Source organism: Cygnus atratus, unplaced genomic scaffold, assembly GCF_013377495.2.
Source record: "Cygnus atratus isolate AKBS03 ecotype Queensland, Australia unplaced genomic scaffold, CAtr_DNAZoo_HiC_assembly HiC_scaffold_34, whole genome shotgun sequence".
Lineage (NCBI taxonomy): Eukaryota > Metazoa > Chordata > Aves > Anseriformes > Anatidae > Cygnus > Cygnus atratus.
The window spans coordinates 368,582-389,752 of record NW_026109932.1 but is presented as its reverse complement, the minus strand read 5'-3'; the positions used below and the strand labels follow the sequence as shown (position 1 = coordinate 389,752).

Genomic DNA, 21,171 nt, shown 5'->3' with positions numbered 1-21,171 from the left:
GAGATTGCTGTGCAGTCACATGGCATTCAGTGATGAATGTGAAGGGCCATGGATCTGAGCAGCTTGTAGGTCACAAGGAGGAGGTGGGTGAGAATGCTCTGATGAGCTCAGCTCTGCCTCAGGATCTCCTGCCCCAGCAGGAGGAATGGGACTGTGGATGGGACTGTGAGGTCACTTCTGTCTCTGCAGTTGATAGGGCAGCAGCAGGAACGTGTCACAGTTGATAGGGCAGCAGCAGCAACGTGTTATGGAAAGGGACTGTGAGGTCACTTCTGCCTTAAGTAGCTGGCAGGTCACACTTCTACCTAGGATTTGTACTTTTCAGCTGACATCTGCCAGTGGTCCTGCTAGGCCTGCAGAAGGCACCTGGTTGGCATGTTGACGGTAGGATCCCCTCTGCCTACATGCCCAGGAGGACCCAGACAGAAAGAAGGCCTGAATATGCGTTGTCCTGTCCTTTCTGCTTGAGTACCTGAGTGGACAGCAGGAGGCACAAGGCTTGGTTGTGTCTACACAAGAAGCTACAAGGCCAGCAGCAGGACCATGGTTTGGAAGATGCTGGTGAGGTGACTTCTGTCTGGTTGGCTGACTGGCCGCAAGAAGGCCGATGGGTTGGGATGCCTACTTCAGGAGTGGTTTCCACCCTGATGGAGCTGTCTTTGGTAGTAGGAAAGAGCAGGAGAGAAAAAACTGTCACAAAGTGCACCTTGGAAGTTTGGCACTGGCCATGAAGAGGAAGAAATGTCCCTCAAAGGGTTGTGCTGTGATGCTAGAGGTCACCCAAAGAGTGTCTGTGATCAGAACATGGCTTTGTGTTTCAAGCAACAGCTGGTGAGGGTTGACAAGACATCGGTGAAACCATGGAAATGCTGGGATGAGAGCAAGGTGGTGAACAGAGATGGGTGTCTGCAGCCTTTATGGAAATAGGGCAAAGTGTGTGGCAGCATAGGGAAGTCTATAGAGGACGAAGAGGTGGGTGCTGGCAAGAAGAGAAGGCCCCAGCAGCCCTGACATTTTTGTCCCCTTGGACAGAGCTTCTGAGGAGATGAGATACAGTCATTACAAGGGGGCTCATTGCTTTCTTGAGACCCTGTGCAGAGGCAGGGAGGTGTCATGCCATTGTTCTTCTCCTGGCATCACACTGCCCACCACATCGCACAGACCCCCAGGAAAAGCCCTGAGCCAGACGTGGGGGTGCAGGATCTCCCCACCCAAAGGTTGGACTCAGGACCTGGCCCTTTTACTTCACCACAACAAACCCAGAGTTTTCTAAGCACAGTGCTTTGCCTATCTGTAATCATGGCCTCCACTTATCTGCCCTAACAAGTCCCTGAGGAGAATCTCTTGGTAACAGCCCTCAGTGGGGCCCATTAATACTCCAAGTCACTTCTACTTTTCCTTCTGACTTTACTTTCTCAAGCAATTGCATCATTCTCCTCTCAGTACCTGAGATTCACAGACAGCACGAAAATCTACCATGGAACTCATTAAAATGCAGAAACACCTAAGGAACCATATGTCTTCCATAGTTTTATTCAGGTCTTCAAGACTTGGACAACTAATTGGAGAGCTTTCATGGTGTAGTTAAGTAGGAAGATTTCAAAAACACACCTGATAAAAATATTTTCTCATTTTAAAGGGTGGATTTTGTTGCATTTCAGTTTTGAGCATCTTTCTTCAATTGATATTAATCCAGGGTTTCTCCTATGGAGACGTCCATAGGGAGCAAAAGCAGGCTCCTGAGGTCTGACAGTGCATGGACAACCTTGCTCCTCACCACCCCAACCCTGACATTTCTCCCATTGGCCACCTGGCACTTGCATCACTTTTCCTTACACCAGATTTCTGCACTGAAGTCTGCAGCTGGATGTTACAGCCCCTTTGCACCAGCTCCCACCTGCTTTCCTTAGAGACCTGGCTGCACACAGGCACAGAAGGGTTTTTCCTCATTTTTAAACAAACAACAAGAAAACATGCAGCAATTTTCCAAACAGCAAAACAAGCTCCTCATCTTTAATGTCTCCAGTGAGGTTTACCTTCCCAAAAGGATGACTGTAAATTAAGCATTTTATACTGATTGATAGTAAATTAAGCATTTTATACCGATTGATAGGAAATTATAAGTATTAAGATTAGTATTATTCCATATAATCTTAATTCAATGATAAATGATGAGGAGCTTGCTACAGAAACAATTAGGCAGACTGCTAATACATGGGCAAGCTTGAACTCAATGAAGCTCAAAGCAGCAACTGGGTCAGTCAGAGTGGTCTGAATGATCAAAGAGTAAGGGGAGGGCAAAGCAGGAGAACCATGGGAAGTGCACAGGTTCAGACAGGCAGCTGGAAAGGGGACATTCAACAGGGACTGTTTATTCAAGATGGGTGGAAGTACCTGGAAGATGAGGGAGTACACCATGATGGACAAAGCAATGACAATGCAAGTACAGGTGAACATCAGTATTTCTTCTCCTGTGATGAATATAGATCCTGAAAATTCACCTGAAGAAGGATGTAGATCACTGGTGAAGGAACTGTCATTTTGTGCCATCACCAAGGCAGATTACAAAAACACTTCCACACATAACAGGTAATACGTCCCACCCCATCTTTGTCATCCTGTGGGGCAGGGGAGATAGAGCCGACAGCAAAGGGACATATTTGTGTGTCAAAGAGAGGGCCCAACAGAGACAAGGAGTCAAGGCAGTGGGGTGGGGGAGGCCAGGAGAAGCAGCCCAAGGGGTGGTGCTGCTTGTGAGCACACGTTTGTGCCAGCAGCCTGAGTGGGCAGCAGCTGTGCGGACATGAGAGGAGGCCAGGAAGCACATGCCAAGAGTGCTCCTGTCAGCAGAGATAAGCCTAGGGCCGAGGGCAAGGGGAGAGGCAGGCGCAGGGCAGTGGGCTGCAAAGGCGCTGCTGACCTCCCTGCCCCTGCAGCAGCCGCACTGGGCCCTCAGCAGATGTGCTGGCTGGCACACACTGGGAGGTCCTGGTGTGCATCAGAGAGCAGCAAGGAGGGTGCTGGAGAGGGCCAGGGCGATGTGGTTGGCAGAGCCCCATGCAGGGGCTGGCTGGGGGTCCTCTCTGCTGCAGCCACTGCACGGACCATGGCAGGAGGAGGGCAGGCAGGGCTCGTGGCCACAGTGCAGAGCCTGGCCCTGGACACTCCATGACCGCCTTGCAGGTCCTGGCAGGCTGTGGTGAGGGGACGAATGCCCTGGGCCCCCTTCTTGCTCTGCCCAGGACAGCAAGGGCCCAGAGCGGCCTCCTCTCCCCTGCCCCTGCAGCTCTGGGCTCCCTTCCCCAGCCCTGGCTCTGCAGTACCAAGCCCTGCCGGGAGCCCTCCCCTGCATGCTCCCACCGCTCCCTTACACTGCTGTTGCCCTCTGCCAGGCACTGCCCAACCCAGCCCAACCCCTGCCCACCTCTCCCCACCTTCCTGCCTTCTCCCCAGCCCAGCCCAGCCCAGCCCAGCAGCCCAGGCTGAGCTGGCCCCCAGGCAGTGCCCACTGCAGGCTGCTGCAGGGATCTTAGGCCACCACAGCCCAAAGCCCCTCGCAAGGCACCGCAACTGCTGGGACAAAGGTGGCTCTGGGCCTCCCCAGCAGCCCCCGGACTGGGGCCAGCCATGGCTCAGGAAATAGAGGTCCGTGAAGCTGGAGGAGCCCTGGTCTCTTGCGTGGGAGATCCCCAGCACAGAGTGCCTGTGCCCCACAGGGCCAGCCCCGCTCCCCAGGCCAGCACAAGAGGCCTGCCCCAGGCAGAGAGCAGCTCCTGATTCCTCTCCAGAATGCCATTTGCCATCAGCCCCAGCAGCATTGAGACACTCCCAGGCCAGTGAAAGGCCAGCTACTATTTGCTAGGCTATGTACAACCAAGAAGGCATCCCACAGTCCTTCAGTGATCACTATGGGACTCTGATCCATGGTGAAGCCCAGAAAAGCAAGAGGCCTGTCCAGGGATGGTGTCCTTGGTTGTATTTCTGACACTATCTTTGGAAGACGAGTGCAGAGATGTGGCAGAGATGCCACTGTAGAGACATCAGGACTGTCACCAAGGTACACGTGATCTGAGGGCTAAGAGAAATGCAAGGGAACAAGAGAACAAAGTGGAAGCCAAAGGAGAGCAGCAGTGAATAGGCCATGTCCTGCTGCTGGCCATGGCCATGGCTCCAGGGAAGCAGCAGCCCCGACCCGAAGGCAGCAGAGAGGCAGAGCCCAGCGGGCAGTGAGGGTCAGCCCAGAGGGCCACCGCAGCTGCTCCTCCACGTGGCAGCTGGGCTCTTGGTCCTGAGCTCCTCATGCATGCTGGGGCTGCTCCCCCAGTTGCAGAAGAGATGGGAGGAGATGCGACATGAGACCAGTAAATTTCTACTCTCTTCTTTATGGTCGCTATCTGCATGAGAAGCCCAGTTCTATAAGTACATTAGAGGATTGGGTCAAAACTAAAAAAACATTACATATTGGACACCAAGAATAACATTAAGTCAAATTCACAAGCTTTAGACAATATTAAGAAAGAAATAAAATTAAAGAAGATTGTCCTAACAGTTTGTTTCAGAAAATATCAGCGTCCTGATAGGATTATTGGCACATGACTAATGTTGAAGAAGAATGTGTGCAAATACTTGTTTGAAGCATGTATCCAAAGAGTTTCCTCACTGCATCCTTAGGCTCCTGGTTCCTCATGCTGTAGATGAGGGGGTGCACTGCTGGAGGCGCCACCGAGTACACAACTGCCACTAGCAGGTCCGTGGATGAGGTGGAGAAGGAGGGGAGCTTCAGGTAGGCAGGCAAGCCAGACCTCACAAACAGGGAGATCACGGCCAGGTGAGGGAGGCATGTGGAAATAGTGGGAGCGTCCACTCTGTTGGTCCTCCCTGCCTCTCCCAGGAGGCCAGCCCAGCCCAGCCACTCCCCCAGCTCTCCACACTTCCTTGCCATCTCCCCAGCCCAGCCCAGCCCAGTTCAGCCTAGCCCAGCCCAGCAATGCAGCCCAGGCTGGGCTGGCCCCAAAGCATCAAATGGAGAAGTGGAGGTCAGTGGCAGTGTCCCTGCTGCTGCCATCTGCAGGAGATCCCCCCGTATGCTACTCACCAGGGAAGCCTGCAACCACCCAGGCGAGCCCCGCTCCCCAGCACAGCACACCAAAACACTGCTGGCCCTGGGCTCCTCAGGCAGCACCACTGCACACACACAGCGCCCTGCTCTGCTCCCGGGACACCCCATGTCCCACACAGCCTTGCCCCAGGCCAGCACATCTGGGCTGGCCTGTGCAGACATTCCTGCAGCCCCTGCCCACAGCCCCTGAGCTGGCGGTGCTGCTCTGCAGAGTGAGGGGGCTGTGGTGCGTGGGGCCATGGGGGCACTCTGCAGGGCTGTGCTGGTCAGGCTGGGAAGGCAGAGCCAGCTGGTGGGGACACTGCCACTGACTGCTTCTCACACAAGCTCTTCTGAGGCCATTGAGCACAACTGTAAGGAGACCGGCTTCATCCTCTTGATGCCCTCCCCTCAGGTATTTATATATACATTAATGAGATCTCCCCTCAGTCTTCTCTTTTCCAGGATAAACAGACCCAGTTCTGTCAGCCTGTCCTCGTGCAAGAGGTGCTCCAGGCCCCTCATCATCTTTGTAGCCCTCCTCTGAACTTGCTCCAGTAGTTCTACGTCCCTCTTGTACTGGGGAGCCCAGAACTGGACACAACACTCCAGGTGGGGCCTCACCAGGGCTGAGTAGAGGAGGACGATCACTTCCCTTGACCTGCTGGCAACACTCTTCCGAATGCAGCCCAAGATACCGTTGCCCTTCTTGGCCACAAGGGCACATTGCTGACTCATGGGCAGCCTGCTGTCCACCAGGACTCCCAGGTCCCTCTCTGCAGAGCTGCACTCCAGCAGGACACCCCGCAGCCTGTACTGGTTCATGAGGTTTTTCATACCTGTGTGCAGGACCCTGCACTTGCCCTTGTTGAACTTCAAGAGATTCCTCTCGGCCCAACCCTCCAGACTGTTGAGGTCGCTCTGAATGGCAGCACAGCCCTCTGAGGTATCAGCCACTCCTCCCTGCTTTGTGTCATCAGCAAACTTGCTGAGAGTGCCCTCCATTCCATCGTCCAAGTTGCTGATGAATGAGCTGAACAAGACTGGACCCAGTACTGACCGCTGGGGGACACCACTAGCTACAGGACGCCAACTAGATTCTGCACCACTAAGCACAACTCTCTGAGCTCTGTCGTCCAGCCAATTGTCAGTCCACATCACCGTCCACTCATCTAGGCTGCACTTCCTGAGCTTGTTAATGAGGATGTTATGGGAGACAGTGTCAAGAGCCTTGCTGAAGTCAAGGTAGACCACATCCACTGCTCTCCCCTCATCTACCCCGCTAGTCATCTCATCATAGAAGGATATCAGACTGGTCAAACATGACTTCCCCTTGGTGAATCCATGCTGACTATTTCTGATCACCTTCTTCTCCTCCACAGTGCTTGGAGATGACCTCCAGCATGAGCTGCTCCATCACCTTTCCAGGGATGTCAGTGAGGCTGGCTGCAGTTGCCAGAGTCCTCCTTACCCTTTCTGAAGACTAGCATGATATTGGCTCTCCTCCAGTCCTCAGACACCTCTTCTGTTCTCCAAAACCTTTCAAAGATGATGGAGAGTGGTCTAGCAATAACATCGGCAAGCTCTCTCAACACCAGTGGGTGCATTCCTTCAGGGCCCATGGATTTGTGGATGTCAAGTTTGCTTAGCTGATCTCTGACATGATCTTCTTCAACCAAGGGAAAGTCCTCTTTTCTGCAGACTTCTCTCTTGTCTCCAGGATCTGCGATTCCTGAGGGCTGATCTCAGTAGTAAGTACTGAAGCAAAAAAGGCATTTAGTAACTCTGCCTTCTCCGTATCGTTTGTCAACAGGGCACCCACCCCATTCAGCAGCAGGCTGACATTTTCAAGTCTTCCATTTTCAACTGATGTATTTGAAGAAGCCCTTCTTGTTGACCTTGACATTCCTTGCCAGATCTAATTCTAAATGGGCCTTGGCCTTCCTTGTCACATTCCTGCATACTCTGACAGCATCCCTATCTTCCTCCCAAGTGACCTGTCCCTTTTTCCACATACTGTAAACTTCCTTCTTCTGTCTGAGCTTCACCAGGAGCTCCCTGCTCATCCATGCAGGTCTCCTGCCCCCTTTGCTTGCCTTCTTGCTCATGGGGATGCACCCATCTTGACCTTGGAGGTAGTGATGTTTCAATACTGACCAGCTGTCTTGTAATGCCCTTCCATCCAGGGCACTAACCCATGGAATTCTTCCAAGTAGATACCTGAAGAGGCCAAAGTTTGCTCTCCTGAAACCCAGGGTTGCAATCCTACTTTATACCCTGCTTCCTTCTCGCAAGAACCTGAATTCTGGCATATCCTGGCCACTGCAGTCAGGGCTGCCTCTGACCCTCACATCTCCAACTAGTCTTTCCTCATTCGTCAGTACAAGGCCCAGCAGCACAACTCTCCTTGTTGGCTCTCAACTCGCTCTTCATTCACCCCTAGGCAGAGCTCCACACATTCCAATTGCTCTCTCACATCAAGAGTCGCCACCACATCGCCTTCCTGGCTGGTCTTTTCTAAAAAGCACGTAGCCTTCCATGACAGCATTCCAGTCATGCAAGCTATCCCACCATGTCTCTGTGATTGCAATGAGAGCATAGCCTTGTGACCGCATGCAGATCTCTAGTTCTTCCTGTTTGTTTCCCATAGTAGGCACATTACTATACAAGTGTTTCAGGGAGCTGAAATGCTTATCTCTCGTGCTGTGTGTGTATGTATAGAAACTTGAGATGTCTTTCACTCAACTCAGCCCCTTGTGGGGCAGACCCTGCTGTCCCTGGTATTCCTCACCAAAAGGTGAGGGTGCAGAGCTTACTAAGAAGGCTTGCCTGTCACTGTCCTCTGCCTTCTTGGATTTCTGGTCTGCTTCCTTCCTGGTTTGCTTCCTCTTCTGGGTCCCCAGGTTCTTCTTCCTCCCAGCCCCCCTTCTTTTTCCTCACTCTTCCTTTTTTTTTCCCTATCTCTAACTTATGTTCCTAACGCTAACACTCTTTCATATCCTACTGTTATCTGTTACCCTCCCCCCCTTCCCCCAAAGTGACATTTAGCATGATTTGGGTGCAGAGTTGACTACTATAGTCACATGTTTATCACTTACTTCATTAAGCTCATTATCATATTCAGAGGTGTTAACATCAATATTAATTTTACAAATAATCATGCAAAAGCTTTCACTCTGGGCACTATAGCGGTCAATATTTTGTTCTGTCACCAAACAGGGTCGTCCTGCCACTAGAACACTCCATCCTTCAGCCACCTCTCACACCAAGCTTGTGGATCACCATCTTTAAGTTTATATAAGAGAACAAGGAACAAGCTGTTCAACTCCCCCTTGCCCAGTGTTGGTGCTTATCAGTGACACAAACAAGTCTAACTACTCTCCACACATGGAATATCCCGAGTTGGAAGGGATTCTGAAGAATCACAAAATCTATGAATCATATGGATCATAGAGTCCACACCATTTCCAAAGCCTTTTGGGGTGATTCACTAGATCCAATAATTTCACTAGAGGAATAGCAAATAATTCACCAGACTCCTTTCTCTATGCCTGCTGTGTTACCTGGTATAGTAGAGCTCTTATTTGCCTGTAGAAGGGAATGAATAATGTCATATCTTTGTGGAAATCACTATCACAACTACAGCAAAGGAATAACAAATAAAAACAAAATAAAAATAAAATTAAAATAAAAACAAAATTAAAATTAAAATTAAAATTAAAAATAGAACATCAGGGCTAGTAACAAGTTACATTATGAATGATATGCAGAAGAAACCAGGAAGTTCAATGCCTCTGAAAAACATCCCATCATCAGTTTCCACACTGCATCCTTCAGCTCCTTGTTCCTCATGCTGTAGATGAGGGGGTTCACTGCTGGAGGCACCACTGAGTACAGAACTGCCAGCAAAAGATTCAGGGATGAGGAGGACATGGAGGAGGGTTTTAGGTAGGCAAATGTGCCAGTGCTGATGAACAGGGAGACCACAGCCAGGTGAGGGAAGCACATGGAAAAGGCTTTGTGCCGGCCCTGCTCCAAGGGGATCCTCAGAACAGCCCTCAAGATCTGCACATAGGAGAAAAGAATGAAAGCAAAACACCCAAATACTATACAGACACTAACCACAAGAAAACCAACTTCTCTGAGGTAGGCATCTGAGCAGGAGAGCTTGAGGATCTGGGGAATTTCACAGAAGAACTGGTCCAGGGCATTCCCTTGGCAGAGGGGGAGGGAAAAGGTATTGGAAGTGTGCAGCACAGCATTGAGAAAAGTACTGCCCCAGGCAGCTGCTGCCATGTTGACACAAGTCCTGCTGTCCATTATTGTCCTGTAGTGCAGGGGTTTGCAGATGGCAATGTAGCGGTCGTAGGCCATGATGGTGAGGAGAGAAAACTCTGCTGCGACAAAGAGAGCAAAGAAAAAGACCTGGGCAACACATCCTGAGTAGGAGATGGCCCTGGTGTCCCACAGGGAATTGGCCATGGCTTTGGGGACAGTGGTGGTAATAGTACCCAGGTCGAGGAGGGCAAGGTTGAGGAGGAAGAAGTACATGGGGGTGTGGAGGCGGTGGTCGCAGGCTACGGCTGTGAGGATGAGGCCGTTGCCCAGGAGGGCAGCCAGGTAGATGCCCAGGAAGAGCCCGAAGTGCAGGAGCTGCAGCTCGTGTGTGTCTGCAAATGGCAGGAGGAGGAACTCTGTGGGGAAGCTGCTGTTGGACATTTGCTGCCTGTGGGCATGGTTGCCTGTCCATGGAGGAAAAGACAAACACAAGTTAGGTAGACTTATGTGAGCAAAACCTCTAACATGTTTCACAGAACCCTCCTCAGCAACTTCCTCTTCCTTGTGAGGTCTGTTTTTTCTTTCTAAGGGTGCCTCAGGGACCAGGCAGATTCTCTGTGAGACCAGAAGTCAGTCCTACTTTACAGCATCTGGTAAAGAGCACCAGGGATGGATCTCACATGCACACTGGCCAGAGATATCTCCCTATTTGCAGATCCTGAGCAGAACATCCAACTATCTTTCAAGAAACAAAGACGGTGGTTTTGGTGCTCTCTCAAGGTGAAAGGGTGTGGAGTAAAACTGAGATTCCTCAAAGACCAACAGACCTTTCAGTGTAATGTTCTCTGATCTTCAGTCATTCATTTAAACCTGACAACTCCATTACCATCCCCCTAGCTACCCTTCAAAGCAGGAAAGTGAAAGCAGAAACCCCAGAGAGTGCCTTCCCTTCAGGTACAGCAGATGTTGGTCTTCCTTGTGAAGAATCTCCCCTGGACATGCAGTGGGGGTGCTGTAGAACAGTGAGCAGCCTGAACTACGGAGCAGCCTCTGGGCAGCAGCAGGACCCTGCCCTCCTCTGTCGCAGCTCCTTCCTTTCCTTCCACCCTCATCTTCTCCCCGCAGCGCCCTGGGCAGTTCCCCAGGCAGGCTGAGTGCTGAGCCTGGCAGGTGGCAGAGGCTCTGTCCCAGCACACAGCCCCTGGGGCACAGCAGGGACCCTGCTCTGCACCACAGCCCTGGCCACCCCTGCCTGCCTACTGGCTGTGCAGCCTGAACCCAGAAATGCAAGAAGAAATCCTCATGTCCTGTCCCTCTGACAGCTTTGGCAGCTAATCATTGATCGAGGAATCTTTGTCCTCCACACTAAAGAAGCCAGGGCAGCCCCTGTGACATGTCCTACCAGCCATGGGAAGTGGCAGCTGTAGAAGAACCCTCTAGGATACTACATTTCCTGCCCTCACACAGACACTTACCATGTTAGAGCTGGGAAGATTTCTCCCACAGTGAGCTCTCGGCATCCCCCCTCCACACTGCCTTTAACATCTCCCTCCCTTCTCTCAGCCGCCCTTGTCCCCTGCAGGCAGTGCCCCCAGCCCTGCTGCGCTGGGCAGAGGAGCTGCTCCCGGGCAGAGCTGTCTCTCTGCAGTGCTGCCTGCTTGCCAGGAGCTCCCCTTGGGCCCAGGAGCTTGGCCCAGCTCAGCAGCACAGCTTCAGACCAAGGCCTCTCTGTCTCTGCCCTCTCTTGTGTCCCTTGAGATGTCCCTGGGCCTCCAGGGGAATCGACTTTGAAACTCACTGAAGCAGTCCCTGATGTTCCCTCCCACAGCTGAGGAGCGACACTTACTTCCAGCAGTGTCATTTCTCCTACTGGGAGAAGTTTCATCAAAGAATCACCTTGTCCTCTTCCACTTTTAAGGCAGGGCACCCAGACTGTGACTGACAGGGATCACATTTTCCCAGGTTGAGGAAAGGGATCACAGTGAGTCAATTGATGCATCTCATTCTGAGTTTGATGTCCTGGCCTGAAATAGGGCCCAGAACCTTCCTTATCAGCCACAAACCCACACAATTTTGGATTTCTCTCACCTCTGTTCAGATATGTACAAAATACTCTAGGCTAAGCTCCCACAGTAATTACAGGAGATAGAGAAGAGCAGTGAGTTGTTCAAATGCAAACACCATTTGACATTTGAGGTGCCAGAGGATGTCTGAGTTAGCAGTAATCCTTAAAGTTAGGACTTCAGAGACTGAGGATATAGGCATTGGCATTTTGTCAGTGTATACTGCCTAAAAATGTTGCCTCCCTTTGTGCCTTGTCACTAACCTGGGAGCTGTCCCTTGGCAGTTAGCTAAATAATATAAACCTTCCCTATAACATCTCACTCTCCTCCCCAAAAGTGGGAGAAAACTAATGGAGAAAGGGTAATTTAGAGACAGTACTTTCTAAAAGGTGTTTGGGAGCTTAGGCACATGAGTGGACTGCCCTACATTCACTAAATTAGGAGGCTCTATCAATTTCCTTGAGGATAGAGGGGCCTTACAGAGATATCTTGATAGATTGGAACATTGGTCAGTCACCTACAATATAAAATTCAACGAGAACTAGTGTCAGATTCTGCACATCAGACCGTGTATTCCTGGATGTACATATAGATTGAGGGACAAGTGGATGGAGCATAACCCTGCAGAAAGGGATCTGGGGGCTGTGGTTCATGGTAAGCTCTGGATGAGTCAACAATATTCCCTGCATGGTGGAGTTGATCCTGCAGGAGGGCAGCATGGCTGACAAATAGCAAGCTCACAACTCTGGTCTTTGGGAGAGCAGTCTTTGGCCTCTTCAACCATCTGCTTGGAAGAGTCCTGTGGGATAAGGCCCTGGAGAGAAGAGCGGTCCAAGAAAGCTTGTTAATATTCCACGGTCACCTCCTCCAACATCAAGAGCAGTCCATCCCAGGAAAGGCGAAATCAGGCAAAAATGGCAAGGGGCCTGCATGGATGAACCAGGATATCCTGGCAAAACTCCAATACAGAAAAGAAGCATAGAGACGGTTGAAACAAGAACAGATAACCTAAGAGGATTACAGAGGCCTAGTCTGAGCATGTAGGGAAGAATATCGGAAAGCTAACGCCCGACTCCAATGGAATTTGGCCAAGGATGTCAAAGGCAGTAAGAAGGGCTTCTAGAAATACATAGATGGCAAAAGGGAGGTTTGGGAATATGTGGACCCACTGCTGAATGAGGCCCAGGGTCTGTTGACACAGGACAGGGAAAAGGCTGAAGTGCTGAATTCCTTCTTCACATCGGTCCCTACTGTCAAGACTGTCCTTTTGGAATCCCAGGTCATAGAAAACTGGGGAAAGTCAGGGGCAAGGAAGATGTACACTTGGTGGGAGTGGGTCAGGTCAGGGCATACTAGAACAAATGGGATACACATGTCTAAGGGACCTGGTGGGATTCACCCATGAGAGCAGAGGGAGCTGGCTGATGTCCTTGCAAGGTCACTCTTGGTCATCTGGGATCAATCCTGGTGACCAGCAGAAGTGCCCCAAGACTGGAGGAAAGCAAATGTCCCTCCTAGCTGCAAGAAGGGCAAGGATGAGGGCCCAGGGAAGTACAGGGTGTTCAGGCTCCACTCCATCCCTGGGAAGGCGATAGGAGCAGCTCCTCCTGGAACCCATTTCCAGGGCATCTAGGATGGACAAGAAGATCATCCGGAGCACGTTGGACAATGTCTTCATGTAGGGGAAGTAGCACATTTAATCAAGTTTGGGACATGAAATATCCATGATGAAATGCCTGGCCTGGCATATGAGGGCAGAGCAGTGGATATAGATCTACTCTGACTTCAGTAAGGTTTTGTTGTGGATTAACCTGGAAGTAGTTAAGCACCACACAGCAGCTAGCTTGGTCCTCCCACCCGGTGGGTCTAAAAGTGAGAAACCTTGTGGGCTGAGATAAAGACAGTTTAATAAGTAAAGCAAGAGCTGTGCACACATGCAAAGTAAAATAAAATAAAATAAAATAAAATAAAAATAAAATAAAATAAAATAAAATAAAATAAAATAACTCATTATTCACTATTTGCCATTGATGAACAGAAGTTCGTCATTGTAGCCATTTGTAGGAAAACCGTGTTTCATCAAGTGTAACCATTAGTTACAAAGGAAGATGCAATATTACCCAATATTCCTCACACCACGAATAAAAGAAGGATACAGAATTGTTTAGTGTTTCTTCAATAGCTCAATAAATGCCTATCATTTAATTTCTGTCTCAGCTCAGCATAAAAGACACATCAACTTAGTAGAGCAGGTCCAGAGCATGGCCACAAAATCATTCAGAGGGCTGGAGCAGGTCTGTTATGAAGAGAGGCTGGGAGAACTGGGGTTTGTCAAGATGGAAAGGAAAAGGCCCTGAGGAGACCTTACAGCAACCTTCCAGTACCTAAAGGGGGCCTAGAGGAAAGCTGGGGAGGGACACTTTATCAGTGACAGGACAAAGGGTAATGGCTATAAAACGAAAAGAGGGTAGTTTTAGATTAGATATTAGACGTTCACTTAGTGCTGACCCATGTAAGCGCAGCATCAAGGGTTTCTATTTCTCATACTGCCCCCCATGACATGTGGGTTGAGAGCGTGCAAGACACTGTGATGGGACACAGCCAGAAGAGCTGACCCAAAGTGATCAAATTGATATTCCTCACCATCCTGCACCCTGTGCAGCCCACCACCCCACTACCAAAAGCATGCCATGCACACCAAATACACCTCCTGTGAAGAGTGGCTGAGAGAGTTGGGATTGCTTAGTATCGAGAAGACAAGACTCCATGAGAAATTATTGAAGCCTTCCAGTACATAAATGGGACCTACCCATGTGTGTAGGAAGAGAAGAGAAGAGAAGAGAAGAGAAGAGAAGAGAAGAGAAGAGAAGAGAAGAGAAGAGAAGAGAAGAGAAGAGAAGAGAAGAGAAGAGAAGAGAAGAGAAGAGAAGAGAAGAGAAGAGAAGAGAGAAGAGAAGAGAAGAGAAGAGAAAAGAGAAGAGAAGAGAAGAGAAGAGAAGAGAAGAGAAGAGAAGAGAAGAGAAGAGAAGAGAAGAGAAGAGAAGAGAAGAGAAGAGAAGAGAAGAGAAGAGAAGAGAAGAGAAGAGAAGAGAAGAGAAGAGAAGAGAAGAGTTGAGTTCGTTTGGAAGGGACCTTCAAAGATCATCTAGTCCAACTGCCTGATCTCTCCAGGGCTAAACAAAAGTTACAGCATATTAATGAGGGCAATGTCCAAATGCTTCTTGAACACTGACAGGCCTGGAACAACAACCTCAAGGAAGCCTGTTCAGTGCTTGACCACCCTCACAGTACAGAAAATATTTCCTGCTGTCCACTCTGAATATCCCCTGGTGCAGCTATGTTCCATTCCCACATGTTCTGTGATCAGTTACCAGGGAGAAAAGATCATCACCTCCCTTTCCACTTGTCCTCCTGAGGAAGTTGCTGGGATCAGTGAGGTCGCCCCTCACACTTCTTTTCTCCAGACTAGACAACCCAAAGTGTCCTCAGCCTCTCCTCATAGGACATCCCCTTTTACCAGTATTCCCCCTTTCCCTTGGTCTCCCAACTGACAAGGTTCCTGGTCTGATAACCTTGCTGGAAGGAACATTTTCTCTCTCTCTCATGCTCCCACCAGTGTGACTGACCAGGACTGGCTCCCTAACTGCCTCCTTTATCACTTGTTGGTCAGGTTTCTGCTCCCAGACATGTTGTGCTTTATCCCCAGGAGGTAGCCAAGCACCACAGAGCCGCTCTCTCCCTCCCCATTCTTAACAGAACAGGGGGAGAAAAATAGGAGCAAGATGTGGAGAGACTGTATCAGGGAGTGTAGTGATAGGACAAGGGGCAGTGCTTTTAAGCTAGAAGAGAGTAGATTTAGATCAGATCTAAAGAAGAAATTCTTCACGCAGCGGGTGGTGAGGCCCTGGAACAGGTTGCCCGGAGAAGTGGTGGATGCCTCATCCCTGGTAGTGTCCAAGGTCAGGTTGGATGGGACCTTGAGCAAATGGGTCTAGTGGGAGGTGACTCTGCCCATTTCATGGGGACTGGAAGTAGACCTTAAGGTCCTTTCCAGCCCCAAATATTCGGTGATTCTATGAGCTTGCTGGGTTGTGTAGTCTGTGTAGAAAGAGGGATATCATTTACTGTGAAAAATATTCCTTCTCCTGAATATTAACAGGTTCTTGAAGGAACTGGAATACAATTTTTGGGTGTCCTGTGTAATAACAGAACAGGAAAAGATGATTCCCATAATGAACACTGTTGTGGTTTAGCCCGGCTGGCAGCCAAACACCACGCAGCCGTTCGCTCACCCTCCCCCCTCCCTCTCCGGGATGGGGGAGAGAAACGGGAAAGTGAAGTCTGTGAATTGAGATAAAGACAGTTTATTAAGACAGGGAAAAGAATAACAATAATAATAATAATAATAGTATTAATAGTAATAATGTGTACGAAATAAGTGATGCACAATGCAATTGCTCACCACCCGCTTGACCGATGCCCAGCTTATCCCCGAGCAGCCGGCCCCCCACCTCGGCTAGCCACCCCTATATATTGTTCAGCATGACGTCAGATGGTATGGAATACCCCTTTGGCCACTTTGGGTCAGCTGTCCTGGGTCTGTCCCCTCCCAGCTCCTGCTGCATCCCTAGCCTGCTCGCTAGCAGGACAGAGCGAGAAGCTGAAAAGTCCTTGGCTTGGTGTAAGCACTGCTCTCCAACAATTAAAACATCAGCATGTTATCAGCGCTCTTCTCATTCTAATCCCAAACATAGCACCCTGCCAGCTACTAGGAGGAAAATTAACTCTGTCCTACCTGAAACCAGGACAGATATCCACCCCTTATTCCATACCATTTATGTCATGCTCAGGTTACACTCTTTCCAATACCTTCTAATTAATCACCATTTTCATCTATGATATATAGCAACCATGGTAGTGATGACATACAGTGTTATATGATAATTAACATACTACAATTCAACTCATGGGCTATTCTCACCCAGTATTAGGTCCCCTTGAGGTACACACCGAACCTCCCCATTCTTTTGCATTACCCACCAAGTGCATCCAGGTCCCTGGGCAAAAGCAATCCCACGAATGGGCTTGCCTTTTCCTGAGGCAGGAGTAGCCCAGACTGTCTTACCCAGCATGTTTCTTACGTGCACTACAGGAACTTTATCCCCTTCTACAGTGCGTAACAGGTTTGATTGGGCAGGTCCAGCTCGGTTGGCAGATCCTCTAGTGTTGACTAACCAGGTGGCCTTTGCCAAATGTGTTTCCCAATTTTTGAATGTCCCAGCACCCATTGCTTTCAGTGTAGTCTTTAACAGTCCATTGTATCGTTCAGCTTTCCCGGAGGCTGGTGCATGATAGGGGATGTGATACACCCACTCAATACCATGTTCTTTGGCCCAAGTGTCTATAAGGTTGTTTGGGAAATGAGTCCCATTGTCTGACTCAATTCTTGCTGGGGTGCCATGTCGCCATAGGACTTGCTTTTCAAGGCCCAGGATAGTGTTCCGGGCGGTGGCATGGGGCACAGGATATGTTTCCAGCCATCCGGTGGTTGCTTCCACCATTGTAAGTACGTGGCGCTTGCCGTTGCGGGTTTGGGGGAGTGTGATGTAATCAATCTGCCAGGCCTCTCCATATTTGTATTTCAGCCATCGTCCTCCATACCAGAGAGGCTTTGACCGTTTGGCTTGTTTAATTGCAGCACATGTTTCACAATCATGAATAACCTGTGCTATAGTGTCCATGGTCAGGTCCACCCCTCGGTCACGAGCCCATCTGTATGTTGCATCTCTACCTTGATGGCCTGAGGTGTCATGGGCCCATCGGGCTATAAATAATTCACCTTTATGTTGCCAGTCCAGGTCCACCTGAGCCACTTCAATCTTAGCAGCCTGATCCACCTGCTGGTTGTTTTGATGTTCTTCAGTAGCCCGATTCTTGGGCACATGAGCCTCTACATGGCGTACCTTTACAACCAGGTTCTCTACCCGGGCAGCAATATCTTGCCACAATGCAGCAGCCCAGATGGGTTTGTCCCGGTGTTCCCAGTTGTTCTGCTTCCATTGCTGTAACCACCCCCACAGGGCATTTGCTACCATCCATGAATCAGTATAGAGATAGAGAACTGGCCACTTTTCTCATTCAGCAATATCTAAGGCCAGCTGAATGGCTTTCACTTCTGCAAACTGACTCGATTCACCTTCTCCCTCAGCAGCTTCTGCAACTCGTCGTGTAGGACTCCATACAGCAGCTTTCCATCTCCGATGCTTTCCCACAATACGACAGGACCCATCAGTGAACAGGGCATATTTCTTCTCATTTTCTGGTAGCTTGTTGTACAGTGGGGCTTCTTCAGCACGGACCACCTCCTACTCTGATGATATCCCAAGGATATTCAACATCTTGGAGAGCTACTGTAACTAGCTCGGGGGATAAGAGGGTGGTGAAGGAGGAAGGGAGAGTGAACAGGTAGGAAAAAATATCTTCCCCTGTCCCCTCCACAGATTGACTCCCTGATGAAAAAAGGCAATAGGTGTAACTGCTAATAGTTTCTGAGATATGGTTTCCGAAGTATAGAGTCGACGACAGTGCTGAGTACAAATACCAGGTTAGAGTCATGACCAGATATCTCATCATTTCATAAGCCATCGTTACACCACACAGTACCATAACAATCTTAAACCAGGGCCCGGAGAGGATAAACAGCACGACAGGGAGCACATACAGAAAGTAACTTGCTATAAAACTCAATTTGGGAAACAGGCACAGCAGACTTGAGATTAAGGCAATTAACATTGTGACTAGCAACTATTAAGCAGGTCGAATACTTATACCAATTTTAGTTTAACACACTCTGGTCAAATCTGTCGATATCTCAACCCTTCGAGCCCCACGTTGGGCGCCAAAAGGACTGTTGTGGTTTAGCCCGGCTGGCAGCCAAACACCACACAGCCGTTCCCTCACCCTCCCCCCTCCCTCTCCGGGATGGGGGAGAAAAACGGGAAAGTGAAATCTGTGAGTTGAGATAAAGACAGTTTATTAAGACAGGGAAAAGAATAACAATAACAATAATAATAATAATAATAATAATAATAGTATTAATAGTAATAATGTGTACGAAATAAGTGATGCACAATGCAATTGCTCACCACCCGTTGACCGATGCCCAGCCTATCCCCGAGCAGCCGGCCCCCCCTCCAGCCCGGCTAGCCACCCCTATACATTGTTCAGCATGACGTCAGATGGTATGGAATACCCCTTTGGCCAGTTTGGGTCAGCTGTCCTGGGTCTGTCCCCTCCCAGCTCCTGCTGCATCCCTAGCCTGCTCGCTAGCAGGACAGAGCGAGAAGCTGAAAAGTCCTTGGCTTGGTGTAAGCACTGCTCTCCAACAATTAAAACATCAGCATGTTATCAGCGCTCTTCTCATCCTAATCCAAAACATAGCACCCTGCCAGCTACTAGGAGGAAAATTAACTCTGTCCTACCTGAAACCAGGACAAACACTTATTTTGATATAGGAGAAAAGATAGCACTGGAACTAGGTGTCTCTAGCTCACAGAAGGAAGAACAGTGATTGCATCAGTCAGTTTCAGAGTCGATTCCCCTGGAGGCCCAGGGACTTGTCAAGAGCTCCCCCTGCTGCTGAGCTGGGCCGGGCTCCTGGGCCCAAGGGGAGCTCCTGGCAAGCGGGCCGTGCTGCAGAGAGACAGCTCTGCCCACGAGCAGCTCCTCTGCACAGCGCAGCAGGGCTGGGGGCACTGCCTGCAGGGGACAAGGGCAGCTGAGAGAAGGGAGGGAGATGTTAAAGGCAGTGTGGAGGGGGGCTGCTGAGAGCTCACTGCGGGAGAAATCTTCCCAGCCCTGAACAGGGTAAGTCTCTGGCTGCAGGGCAACGCAGCTGTTGTTCCTGGTACCATTTCCAGAATTCATAGCAAATCCCACAGCCTGTGGTAGCTTTCAGGAGGACTCTCTACTTTCTCTACTGTATGAATGACAAGCTCCAGAGCAGGATTTATCTGCCAAAGCTGTCAGAGGGACAGGACATGAGGGTTCCTTCTCACAGGGCCAGCTGCAGGCTGTGCAGGCAGGGTGCATGCAGGGATGGTCAGGGCTGTGCTGAAGAGCAGGGTCCCTGCTGTGCCCCAGGGGCTGTGTGCCAGGGCAGGGCCTCTGCCGCCTGCCAGGCTCAGCACTCAGCCTGCCCGGGGAGCTGCCCAGGGCGCTTCAGGGAGAAGCTGTAGGTGGAAGGAGTCCCCCCCGTCCCCAGAAGGGCAGGGCAGGGTCCTGCTGGTTCCCAGAGGCTGCTGCCTGGGTCAGGCTGGTCACAGCTCTATAGCACCCCTAGGACATCTCTGGGGGATATTCTTGATCTCATAAGAGCAGAAGAGTGAGAATCACCTCCCCTGACCTGCTGGCTATGCTTATTCTGGTGCAGCCCAGGATTTTGCTTTCAGGGTTACAAGTGCATAATATTGCCAGTTCGTGTTGAGTTTTTCAAGCACCAACACCCCAAGGATCCTCTCCACGAGGCTGCTCTCACTCCATTCTCCACCCAGCTTGTATTTATGCACAGGACTGCTTCAACCCATGTGTGGGACTTTACACTCAGCCTTGTTGAAGTTCATGAGTTTCACACAGGCCCACCTCTCAAGCCTGTCATGGCCCCTCTAGATGACACCCCTTCCCTCCAGCATGTCAACCTCACCACACTGCTTGCTGTCATCAGCAAATTTGCTGAGGGTGCACTTGACCCCACTGCCCATGTCACCAACAAAGATGTGAAATAGTGCCGGTCCCAGTACCAACCCCTGAAGAACACCTTTTGTAACTGATCTCCGCTTGGACATTGAGCTGTTGACCACAACCCTTTGAGTGCGACCATCCAGACAATTCCTTATATCCGCTGAGTGGACAACTGTCAGATCCATGTCTCTCCAGTTTAGAGACAGGAATGCCACATAGGATGTGTCAAATACTTTGCACAAATCAGGTAGATGACGTCAGTTACTCTTCTCTTACCCACAAACACTGTAACCCCCATTGCAGTAGGCCAACAGATTTGTCAGGCACAATCTACCCTTAGTGAAGACATGTTGGCTGTCACCAATCACCTCTTAATTTGTCATGTGCCTTAGCAGAGTTTCCAGAAGGATCTGTTCCATGATCTTGATGGGCTCAGAGGTGGGTCTGACTGGGCTAGAGTTCCCTAGGCCTGCTTTTATTCCCTTTTAAAAAGTGGGGGTTATGTTCTCTGTTTTACAGTCAGTAGGAACTTCACTGGACAGCCACCACTTTTCAAATATTATAGGTAGTGTCTTTGCAACTTCATCTGCCAGTTGCCTCAAGACTCTGGGATTCATCTCACCTGGTCCCATGGACTTGTGCACCTTCAGATTCCTTAGATACTCCCGAACCTGATCTTCTGCAATAGGTGGTTCTTCTCTCTCCCAGTCCCTGCCTTTGCTTTCTGGGATTTGGATGGTGTGGCTAGAGCTCTTCCAGTGAAGACTGAGGCAAAGAAGTCATTGCGTACCTCAGCCTTCTCCATATCCTGGGTAACCAGGTCTCCTGTTTCCTTCTGGAGAGGGTCCATGTTTTCCCTAGTCTTCCTTTTATCACTGACATACTGATAGAAACCCTTCTTGTTGCCCTTGAACTTCCTGTCTAGATTCAATTCTACCAGGGCCTTAGCTTTCCTGACTTGATCCCTGGCAGCTCAGACAATGTCCCTGTATT

General features: G+C 50.0%; 2 protein-coding genes across 2 annotated transcripts in view; one reads left to right on the top strand and one right to left on the bottom strand.

Annotated features, from left to right (window-relative positions):
• Positions 1 to 21,171, top strand: part of LOC118260520 (scavenger receptor cysteine-rich type 1 protein M130-like) — a 180,515-nt gene that overhangs the window by 49,154 nt on the left and 110,190 nt on the right. The gene's annotated exons all lie outside the window — the stretch shown is intronic.
• Positions 8,852 to 9,817, bottom strand: LOC126913703 (olfactory receptor 14I1-like). The gene has a single exon (XM_050716753.1). It carries the CDS (start codon positions 9,815 to 9,817, stop codon positions 8,852 to 8,854), a length of 966 nt encoding a protein of 321 aa, XP_050572710.1.

What these genes read in the sequence shown, in the direction of transcription:
- LOC126913703 (XM_050716753.1), bottom strand. Translation starts at nt 9,817, where the DNA reads ATGTCCAACAGCAGCTTCCCCACAGAGTTCCTCCTCCTGCCATTTGCA.